Source organism: Amborella trichopoda, chromosome 3 (genome assembly GCF_054954075.1).
Source record: "Amborella trichopoda isolate Santa Cruz 75 chromosome 3, AtrichopodaSantaCruz75HAP2 v2.0, whole genome shotgun sequence".
Lineage (NCBI taxonomy): Eukaryota > Viridiplantae > Streptophyta > Magnoliopsida > Amborellales > Amborellaceae > Amborella > Amborella trichopoda.
In genome coordinates, this window is record NC_142338.1 from 21,684,933 (window position 1) to 21,697,135 (window position 12,203).

The 12,203-nt window shown below is 33.7% G+C and overlaps 1 protein-coding gene across 3 annotated transcripts in view; it reads right to left on the reverse strand.

The window, feature by feature from the left end:
• Positions 1-12,203, reverse strand: part of UREG (urease accessory protein G) — a 52,543-nt gene that overhangs the window by 11,489 nt on the left and 28,851 nt on the right. For 2 of the 3 annotated variants that reach the window (XM_011626204.3, XM_020669099.2), the window contains exons 5-7: positions 10,351-10,472; positions 10,071-10,175; positions 7,635-7,728 (exon numbers count right to left, since the gene is read on the reverse strand). In XM_011626204.3, the coding sequence (XP_011624506.1) occupies positions 7,645-7,728; positions 10,071-10,175; positions 10,351-10,472 (311 nt within the window). In that variant the 3' untranslated portion in view covers positions 7,635-7,644. Of the gene's footprint in view, positions 1-7,297; positions 7,729-10,070; positions 10,176-10,350; positions 10,473-12,203 lie in introns of those variants that run through there. The other variant, XM_006847456.4, reaches the window with a different exon arrangement.

Consider the following 12,203-nt stretch of genomic DNA (forward strand, 5'->3'; position numbering starts at 1 on the left):
TTGAGCTATCTTGGTGAGATTTCTTCTTCTCTCCGTGGGTGGACCGGAGCAAATCAAAAGTGGGCTGATGCCGAGCCCACTAGGCACTGCACGAGCCCAAGTGGGCGTGGCGGAGTTGTTTATGTGTGTGAGATAGGAACAGATATGTGAGCCTAGTACAGGGGTGTGTCGGCCTCGACGGTTTTCGAGTGGGGAGTGTCGTGCTCGAGCCAGGTGATTGCAGGGTTGTCGACATTGGCCTTCTTCTTCGGTTGCTTGGTTGGTGAGTTCTGATTGATCTGATTATGTTGTATGGAAGGATCTTCTGGTCACATCGTAATGGAGGTGTATGCCGATATTGTTCCTCACACAGTGCTTGGATTGGGTCAAACGAGTTTTTTCATTGTCGTCTTCTTTGCAGAAGGAGAATCGTGGTGATTCATTGAAAGATTCAAAATTTCCTACTTTTAGGGAGTCTATGACGGGGACAATGGGCCCTCTATACATTATGTATATCGACATCTTACAGATAATGCTGGAAAGGCTTTGCAGTATTTCCTTAGCACGAAGAGGCCTTGCCGTATTTCCGTGGCACGAAGAGGCTTGCTTCATTAGACCTCCTTTTTAACGGTGGGGGTAAGGCTTGAGGGGGTTCAAATAATGGAGAAGTGCCTCTTGGAGATTGTTTCTCTCTCTAGCTCTTATTCATTGTATTCACAAAGTTGTGCCAATTTCTTCATTGGAGATGGATAATTGGCTCTGTGCAAAGAAGACAATAGCACTACCAACGAGATTAAATAGATGGGTCCTCGAAGGGAATTGTACTCTGATACCATGTTAGAATTCGTGAGAGTATACATGGAGATAGAAGAAGAGAACACAACATTTACGTTTACGGATCCAAAGCCCAACCAGCTATCTTCACTATTTGGATGAATATTTACATCAAGAAGTACGTCTATATATAGAGGACAATCACACAATTAGAAGAGATAATTATGGTATGATAACTTGATGACCAAGTAACTTGGTCTCTATCTTCTGGATACCTAACCTTATCAGGATATATATACATCCATAATGATGTATATCAATATGAACCCAAGATATCCATATCCCAATAAAACCAACACAATACCTACAATCAAACCTAGACAGTGAAACATATTCAAAATTATAGAATAACTTAGAGAGAGTGGAAGAAGTGGGGAGAGCGAGATCCAAGACGATATTAGGCTCACCCAATTAGAGCCATCTTGCACGAATGCAGATGCACGTAGCGGAACTAGGAAATATGAGAAACAAAATATAAGCCAAAATTAATGTGTGTGTTTAAGTGGGATAATATGCAATAAAACAAAAAATAAATAAGTCTTGGTTCACCTTTTGATGCTACATCTACGGGAGAATCAAATCCACTATAAATTTTACAATGATCATCCAAAAAAACAAGCTTTCTTTGTTCTCTAGTTTCTTTTAGAGACTTTCTCTCCCTATTCTTTAGGTAGGCTTTCTTTGTTCTCTAGTTTCTTCTAGAGACTTTCTCTCCCCAGATTTTTTGAGGTTCGTCTCCCCCTTAGAGGCTTCTTTTCTTTTACTGAGGTTTTATTTTCTAAAAGAAAATGTTCTCGCTTTTTTCTTCAAAAAAAGGATCCCTCTATTTTTTTCCAATACAACCAAGAATAGTCAAACCTTCTAAGAGTCTCCACATTTTTTTACCTTTTTGTGTATACGCAAGGGATAACTACCAAATTATCCATAGCCTCCTAAAAAGAAGTCCAACTCTATCTCCTATTATAGACAGAGATAAGAGAATATTTCCCAATACTAAAACATACGCGAGATCCTATTTTTGTGGTATAGTGACTTGGTCAATAAGTCGTCCTCTTCTGCTTTCCCAAACTATCTTTTCAAGTTGAAAAAATTCCATTGGTGTCCCTCCCTCATGGTATGGGACGCCCAACAAATGAAGGAAATGGAGTTAAAGAAGGAGCCTGGAGTAGTTGGATTGAGGCTAGGGACCAAGTTAAAGGTGCCTTGATGAAATCTGTAAAAAAAATGGCAGATGAGGAAATAGAGTTAAAGGAGGAGCCTGGGTGTAGTTGGATTGAGTGTAGTTGGATTGAGGTTAGGGACCAAGTTCATGGGTTTTTGTAGGGGATTAAAGGGGCCTTGATGAAATCTATAAAAAAGATGGACGGTTTTAGAGGAGATTGAGGTCAAAGGTCATTGATAGGGCAAATGTTTCTTTTAGAATGAAGAGAGATAGGTTGGGAAACATAGAGAGAGATTGGGAAAAGAGAGAGGGTTTGGGAAGCACGTGGGAGAGAGAGGGGTTTGAGGAAAGGAGAGAGAGACATTGGGAGAGTGTGTGGTGGGGGATATTAGAAAAGAGTGTTGGGGAAATGGAGAGAGAAGTTACCAAAGAATACATGAAGAGAGAGGATGAGATTTATCATGATTTTTTAAGATTTGTTTGAGATAAATTAATAAGGTCAAAATGGATAAAGTTGGTCAAAAAGTTAGAAGATATAATGTATGACATGTCAATGCCTCAAGATATATTTTCAAACTTTGGTCTATTGAGAAATGAAACCTAAAATCAGAAAGTATGCAGATATTTTCCCTATAATTAATTGAAGGAAAAACTTTACATATGACCCACCCACAAATTATATGTGACCTTTGCTCTTAGCTGTCCAATATGAGTTGCTCTTGAGCATCAGATCTTGATCTGATACCTCAGAGTGTTTCATTTTCATTTTTTATTTTATAAGTCATTTTGTAGCAAAATTGGAAACATGCATACATCTAATAAAGACACACAAGATAAAATAAAAATAAAAATGTTTTTTATTATAAAAATTACCATAATACCCCTAAAAAGTTTTGGGGCATTTTGATCATTTTATTTTATCCCAATTAAAAAATTGCATAAGGTTGTAACCTTAAACAATCCAATTAAGGCACGCCTCTAAATTTTATCATAAATGTAATTTTGATACCATCTCTAATTATAAAATTTTAAACTCTAAAAAGGTTCAAATCAAGTAGATCTATATATACATGAAAATCTTGAAACTTAACGGTCCAGATAATGTGTTGCAAGATACACTATTTTGCGGACTGGAAATCTTTTTTTCTATTCTTATTCATACATATCGATATTGAGATGATCAATTTAGAAGATTTTCCCCCTTCCAAATAACCTTTTATGATGGATTTTTGAAGTGCAGTTTTAATTTTACATTTTAAGGTTGCAACCTTATATAAGCTTTTTCCATTTGGAAAATAGTACTCGTTTGTTTCTATATTCTAGGATTATTTAATAGAAAAAGTTTATAGGGAGGCCAGGCTCTAAACAACCAAATTAGAGCCTACATCAAAAATTTCACTAGAAGAGGTTGTTTTGATGCCCAAATATCCTCAAATTGATCATCTTGACATCAAGATGCATGGACTTGAGAAAGAAATGGATTTCAAGTGTTGAAAATAGTACATCTTTTAACGCATTTTTGGACCGTCAATTTTTAAGTTATTCAAGTTTTCATAGATACGCTCGATATACACTATTCTGAAGCTTTAAATTTTATAATTAAAGATGAAAATATATTTTAAGGCTAGTCAAAGATTTTCCTGTACTGAAACCACATTTCTCGATACTATTTGAAGGTGGCTCTAATTTGATCATTTAGGGCCTCGGCTCTATACAAACCGCACCCTTATTTAGTTATGGAAGGGGTCAACTTTTAAAGTTAAAACTTCATAAAGTATATGCTCCTGCAAAAGCACACTATAGGCTTACACTCTCGAGCAGAGTACCTCTTAATTTGAGCTCCTCAACCAAAAATTTTCACTTTTTTTTATTGAGATTATTGTATGGATTGTATAAATTATATCTCTAAAATTTGAGATCTAAAGAGTACCCTCGTATTTCGCCCGGAGGGAGTAAATAAATAGCATACTCTAGGGATTCAGAAATCTTTTGGCTATTAAAAAAAAGTAAGAGCCAAGCAACCATATTTTCATTTTTTTACAATAAGCATATTTTTATTTTCTTTGTATTTCTAATTTATTGCCATTTTCATTGTCCCAATATTTTCTCCAGTTATCCCTTGTACAAAAACTTCAAAAAACCCCCCAGATTTAGGCATGCTACGAAATTCTCAAAACCGTGATTGGGCATATTATTGTAGATAATCATCAAGAGGCACTAATTTACTGGCCCGTGCACTGCTTTGATCAAATTACACGTTGAATACAATGTTTAATAATGGTACAATTATCAATCTTAAATAGTCAAACTAAGGTGCACTTCTAAATTTTATTAAAAAATTATATTTCACTATAAGAAATCTAGTTGAAAATCTATTTTCACCTCTAATTATAAAGTTTAAAAATTCAAAATTAGTACATTTCTATGAACACTTAAAATCTTGAAAATGACTAATATGGTACAAAAAGCACTATTTTTAGGATTAAAATCTTTTTTTTTTTTTTAAAAGTATCTTGAAATCAAAATAACAATTTCAGAGTTTTCTCGTATCAAAACCATTGGTTTTTTAAGATGCACCTTATTTTATGGTTTGTTTGGCTCCATGAGTTAACAAACTCGGGTTTTGAATAAAAACTTTATTATGCTAAACTTAGGTTACTAAAACGGGAAACTGGATAACTTTGAATAGTACTCATTAAATCTCATATTTGGATCATCTTTTTCAATAACCTAGTTTTCTATTAGGGGTAATTTAGTATGCGTCAAAATTCGACAGGAAAATATTTACACATGCAAACAGTTTACATGAAAAATTACTTAATCACGCCTTTTCCCATGTTTGGTAAACATAGTTCGAAACATGCACAAAGAGAGGAAGAACGCATCAAACTTGGAATTTTGAGATAGTTTCTCTATCTAAAAATTTTGAAATAATTTTTTAAAAAAATTTAAAATTTGATATAATTTCTCTCTATAAATTTTGAGACAGTTTCTCTCTAAAAAATTAAAATTTGATGTAGTTACTCTATCTAAAATTTCTTAGACTATTTCTCTCTCCAAATTTTTTTGAGATAGCTTCCCTCTAAAACATTTCAAGTAATTTCTCTCTCTAAAATTTGATACAGTTTCTCTCTAAAATTTTAATATACTTTGTCTCTCTAAAACTTAAAATTTAAGATAGTTTCTCTCCCTAAATTTTTTAGATAGTTTTTCTAAAATTTGATATAATTTCTCTCTCTAAAATTTTTAAGATACATTCTCTCTCTAAAATTTAAAATTGAGATTATTTCCCTCTAAAATTTTTGAGATAATTTTTCTCTAAAAATGTTCAAGTAGTTCCTCTAAAAATTTTGATATAGCTTCTTTCTCTAAAATTTTAAAATACTCTGTCTCTCTCCAAAGTTTTTAGGTAGTTTCTCTAAAATTTGATATAACTTCTCGCTCTAAAATTTTAAGATAAATTCTCTCTAAATTTTAAAATTTGAGATAATTTTTCTCTAAAATTTTTGCGATAATTTCTCACTCTAAAAATGTTTATGTACTTTTAAAATTTTTAGAAAGATATAAACCTTCTGATATTATTTGAAAGTAATGGAAAATAAAATGCTTTGTTGTGTCTCTCTCTTTCTCTCTCTAAAATTGCATAAATGTTTTGGGTTCAAGCTATCGCTCTCTCTCTTCGGCCTGGTAAGGTACCAATCTCTCAACCCATACATGTTAGGATTTATCTGTCTGATAGGAAATCGATTCCTCGCCATTCTTTTGTTTGCTATTTTTTATTTCCATATGTTTTTATTTATTTACCCAAAAAAAAAAGATTTCCATGCTTTCATTTCATAGTTTTTTTTTTTTTTTTTTTTTGAGTTTCATGCATTCAATCTATTATCAAACTGGTGCTACATGGTGTTACATATATTTTTTTTTTTACTTGTTTGGCCTTCATTTCATGCTTATGTGCTACTTTGTGATCTGTCTTCTTGTGAGTGATGTAATAAGTTTAAAGACAATTAGGTTTGGATGGTACTTTCTTTTTGATATGTAGGGTTTTAGATAAAATAATAATGACAATATATTATTATTTCAAGCACTATCACTATTAATTTTCTCTTTTTAATTGAGGATTTAAATTTTATGAGAAAATTATTTGTGCATTTACATGATTCTAAAAACTGTTTACTATGATTTAAATGTTTTTATTACGAAAATTATAATTAATTATTTTCAAAATATAGAATTTTTAAAATTAAATTTATTTTATTTTCTAAACTCCTTCAAAAATAGGTTAGTAAGTCATTAATGAAAATTAAAATCATAAAAATTTCAGAAATAAAAATTGAAAGTATTTTAGAAGCACCTTTATTTTTATTAATAATTGAAAAATATTTTCAAAAATATTACTATTTTATAATTAAAAATCCTAGAATTTCTCATACACATTTTTTTAAGCAAAACAAATTATGTTCCACATTATAATTTATTGAAATTTGAAAAGAGTAAGGAAACAAAGCTCTTTGCTTATTCTTATGCAGCTAACATGTAAAATATTTTCACATGTCCCAATATTTTACGTCTATAATTTTAACATGTAAACTATTGGAGCTTCTTGAATCCCATTACCAATAGGATCTCTATCGTTTTAAACCGACAATTATTTACATGATTATTTATGTGATCGTTTATTTTATTCGTACTTATACATAATCCAATTAGTCTATCTCAAATTTTAAAATACTCTCTCTATAACTTGAAATTTGATATAATTTTTCTCTCTAAAAATTTTGAGATAATTTCTCTATCTAAAAAGTTTTTTTTTGGGGGTTTTTATTGAGCTATCAGCGCTGTGTTATTCTCTATCTAAAAAGTTTCAGGTAGTTTCTCACTTTAAATATTGACATATTTTCTCTTTAAAAATTTTAACATATTATCTATCTAAAAATTCAAATTTGAGATACTTAAGATACTTGTGGTCTAAAACTTAAGATTTGAAACAGATTCTCTCTAAAATTTTTAGGTAGTTTCTCTTTCTAAAATTTGACATCTCTCTCCAAAATTTTAAGATACTAACTCCAAAATTTAAAATTTGATATAATTTCTCTAAAATTTTTGAAATAATCTCCCTAAAAAATCTCAGTTGGCTCTCTCTCTCTCTCTAAAATTTTAAAATACTTTCTTTCTCTAAAACTTGAAATTTGAGATAGTTTATCTCTCTAAAAAATTTGAGATGGTTTCTCTCTAAAATTTGATATAAATTTCTTCTCTCAAAAATTTCAAAAGTACTTTCTCTCTCTAAAACTTAAAATTTAAAATAATTTCTCTCTCTAATTTGTGGGGATGTTTTGGAGTTAATTGTATTTGATAAAGTCGGCAGCTCCGATGTGTGAAAATTATATTATCACCAGGTGTATTAAAAATTCAAACTATTTTCAGGACTTAAATCTTTTTTTTTTTTAACGTATCTCAAAATAATCTTTTTCTTTTAAAATTTTAAAATGCATCTCGAGATCAAAATGACAATTTCAGAGTTTTCTAATATCACAACCAACTTTTCCAATAGTTTTTTGCGGCGCACCTCCTTACTTTTATAGGATAAGATTGCCGCCTATAAAAGCTCTTCCCATTTGGTAAGGGAAGCGAAGGGAAGGGAAGGAAGAAGTAAAACCTTTGACAGGTCAACGCCGCTTTTGTCCAGTGGCCTTCTCCCAAGCTTGTAAGACATGATGCACGATTTCCTCTATTCCAACTCCATGTTTCACCTGCACATGGGAGCTCACATTGACTTTACCTGAACAAGCCATTTCTAAAACTCAGATCAATAACTAGGCCCCCTTATTTAGTAGAGGGTTTAAAACATACAAACTTACAAAGAAACGAAAAATAAATAAATATATTTTTTATATTTATATATGGGAAAAGTTTATATAGAGCAGAGGCTCTAAACAATCAAATTTGAGCCTACCTCAAAAATTTCACCAAAAGAGTTCAAATATTTCAAATTGATCATCTCGACATCAAAAAGCATGGACATGAGAAAAAAATGAATTTAAAGTTTTAGAAACAGTGCATTTTGTAACGCATTTTTGGACCGTCGATTTTCAAGATTCATAGATCTATCAATCTACACTATTTTTGAAGCTTTAAAATTTATAAATAAATATGAAAATATATTTTAAGGCTATCACAAAGATTTCCAATATTAAAACCACATTTCTCGAGACTATTTGAAAATAGGCTCTAATTTGATTGTTTAGACCATAGGCTCTATACAAACAACACCCTTGTATATATTGTTTTTATTTCTATACCTTTTTTAAGCATATGGAATGGTCTTAGAAGGGTGAGGTTCCTTAACCTGTCCCATGCCCGAGTAAAGGGGTTGGGTTGTGTTCAATTGACAACCAACATAAAACTTTGCTAAAACATATCATGAATCTAAATATATAGAAAATAGCTTCATACTAAAAAAAAAGTGCTGCACATCAAGTTGTAACCATTGACAAAGATATGTGGTAAAAACATAAAAGGAATAAAGTTGAAGACCAGAAAGGAGCAGAGGAGAGGATCAAATTAGTAAGGCACAACAGAGTACCCTAGTGATAGGGAATCTGGCTTAAGCCTCAGAATGGGCATCCGCCACCATTCCATCTCCAGCCAAGCAATCAGCAGCATTATTAACTTCTCAAAGAAGATAAGAAGGCAACTCAGAATGACAAGGGTAGCTAACTACTTCCACAAGGTCAGCTAAACTCAAGGGAAATGCAGTTCCTGTTAAAACTAGCCTCTAGTATTCATGTTCCATTTCAAGAAAATGCAGAAAACATAAGAGGAGATCGAAAACCTAGGTCAATCTCATTTTTTTTGGGTAAGTTAGGGGGGGAGAAGGTCCCCTACCCGATTAGGTCAATCTCATTTGAAATAAAATAGTGCACATTCTATTTTAAGCAACAATACTTGGATATTAGCTGTGGACACAGTATCTGCGACACAGTACACATAATAATTCGAAACTTACAAACAGTATATAGCACTAACATAGAAACTGGCTACAACATAGATGTCACTAAACTGCTTCACGTGCTTTATATTATTGTTTCATGAGAAATTTATGCTCATGTTTCCCTAAGTAGCATTATCATAAAATTCCCCCCTGATTTTTGTTTGTTAGGTACATATACTCCTTTTTCCTTTTTTTATTTTTCTCCAAAATGCCCCCACTTCAGAGTGACAAGGACTTTGGATCAAAGCCCCGTACAATATTTTTATAGTGATTTCAGAACTTTATGGTTCGAAGCCAAGTTTCTTTTACTGTGACTTCGTACTTTTATGGTCCGAAGTCAAGTTTTGTCGAAATGACTTTGGATCTTCGAGGTCCGAAGTCATTTCAACAAGTCTCAACTTTGGACTTTGAAATCTAAAGTCAACACTCAATTTTTTAAGTCTAGTGACTTCGGATCTTGAAGATTCAAAAGTCAAGGCTCGAAATCTTGACTTCGGAAATTAAGAATTTGTCTTCTCACTTCGGAAGTTTAGAATTTGTCTTCTCACTTCGAACCTCGAAGGCCCAAAGTGGTATTTTGGGGAAAAAAGGTACGAATGTAAAACAAAATTATATCAGGAGGTCTTTTGTAGTAAACACTATTTTAAGCGAACATGAGTGCAAAAACTTCTCTTGTTTCATCATAAACAAAACCAATGCTGGCAAGACATCTGATTCTCCAATACTTGAGCAAATTAGTTATGCTAAAAGTTTGAGCGCACTTATGCACATCATTGCTTTATTATCTTAACAAGTGTCGATCCAAATTAGGAATCTGCGGGGACCTAAACTGATTATGAGAAGGTATAGGTAGCAGTTCGGGTCCCTCCCACGCCGAAAACCCCTCCTTTTATTTATTTATTTATTTTAAGTATACCTAATATATTCTTAGTCCCCCTAACCAAACCCCTATTTTAATTCTCTTTTTTAATTACTTTTAATATTTCCCGGATCATTTATTTAGCCAATCCAAATCCGGCAATCAAACACGGATCTATCCGGTCGACAATCCACCCCACTGATCCGGGGTTTGAAATAGTGATCTTGATTATGGTACCTAACCTGAGCAAAGACAAAAGGCCCTCCATCTCGCATCTGAAGTGAATCCCTTTCCATAACTGCCAGATCTGCTCCAACTGCTACTGCAAGATCAGTCTTGTTTATAACCTGGATAATAAAATGCATCATATCATTAGTTAAAGCGGTCAAATATCACATCATTGCTCACTTTATCTATTAATATATGTGTATGTGTGTGTCAGTAAGATGATTTTGTAGTAACATATCTAAAATTTTGCATGATTATGCTGAAATATTATAGGGAGCAAAGGAATTTTCATACGAGGAGATCTGCTTGGGTTATTCCTGGGCCACCTTTCCGAGGTATCTTATCACCACCGGAGACATCAATTATGTAGATGATGTAATCGGCCAACTCCCGGCTGAAGTTTGCTGCTAAATTATCTGCATTGCATGAAGTTAAATAAATCATGAAGATATTATTTAGTATGTATTGCAATTTCCTTTTTTTGGGGATAAGCTAGGATTCAAAAACAAGACCATAGGCCTGCAGCCCGTATGGCACAACCATCAAACTATAAGGCCAGACTCTGACTGCAGATTTGTTGTCTGTTAAATATAGGGTGCTAAAAACTAAGAAAATTAAATTAGGCCTAGAAGAGAGCTTTTTTTTTGTTTCAATTTCTAGCCTTATATAAAGAATATATATCACTGAACAATCTCATCTAAAAGAGATGGGAATTGTGCCCCCCCATACAGCTTTGAGTGTGGAGTATTTTGAGTGTTACAGTGAAAAAACTTGTACGCATTGAGCCCCTGAGAGCTATCTAAATCTCCTTCCTTGGATATGCACTTATTTCACAAATTAATGCGACAAGTAAACTACCCGCTCAAACCTCCTGCTAATTTATTGATAAAAAGAGATCAAAAATGAAAAAATATATATAGCTGAAACTTAAAACATTCAAACAGATAAAAAATGCTTCCGAGCAACAATGCTCACCATCAAGAAAGGAAACTGCTCACTTGACCAAAACTTCAGTCTTCCTATAATTTACATGGAAATCAACATTGCAAGTCGAAAGCTGAAGGACAGAAGCAGCAACCTCTGCATTTCTAGCACCTAGTACTATTAGGTAGGGTAGAAAGAGAAAGCTGAATACACCAAGAGTATTGGGTGGGTAAGCTGGATATGATTTGTTTCCTAACTACTTTTTTTTTAAAAAAAAGAATTAGCCAGCTTGACGGCTGACAAAATAGGACAAAGATCATAGTAAACAAAAGCAAATAATGGGATGGAGAGCATTTCAAGGACAATAACTACACATGCCTTTGATTAAAAGGTCTTCATCAGAATCAGCATCCTAGAGAATGTAGCGAATGAAACCATCTCTCATAAACATTCTCCTAAAAAAAGCACCATTCTCCAAGGGATAATTACCTTGTCAATTGCTCAACAAATTACATTCACCAAGTGGCTGATGTTTGAAGACATTTTTCAGCACCATGGGTCCCCGATGCGGAATAAAAGGGTGAAGCCGGTCAATAAAGCCTCATAAACAGTGAAAATTTCGACAGTGTCAAAATGACCCCAGAACTGGTCAAGATCTTCATCAGGACTCTTAAAAGTCTCCTGTCAAGTTTCGTCTCAATCCGACATGTCTAAGGCAGTGCATACTAAGAAACAGCTCTGGCAGAATCATCCTCTAGCACCTTGAAACAGACCCCTATTATTAGAACCCTACTTTCGGAGTATCAAGCGGCCGTGGAACCACCACCATTGGATCCGGCACGGTTGAAAACCCCCAGGGATCAAATTTCAACTTAAACGAACACTCTAGGAAGAAGTTATGGGTAAAAGATCAAAACAGGAAGAGCCGCACACTATTCCCGTGCGGCCACCCTGCAACTAAACTCCATTAAAGGGGCAGTCACGAACAGTGACTTGCAACGCTCATATCTCACTCGTCCGAGTCGGATCGTGCTCAAACTTGTTGGAGCGTGTTCGTCTCGTCGAGACGAGCATTTCGATATGTTGCATGCCCCGTGACGACGCCCGAGCGCAGAGAAAAGCTAGAGAGAAGTTGCTGATCCATGAAGAAAGTTGCAGAAAAATCAACAACGACATGCCTCACTCAAGCGGCCAAATCACGGCGCTCTCAAACCCGATCGACG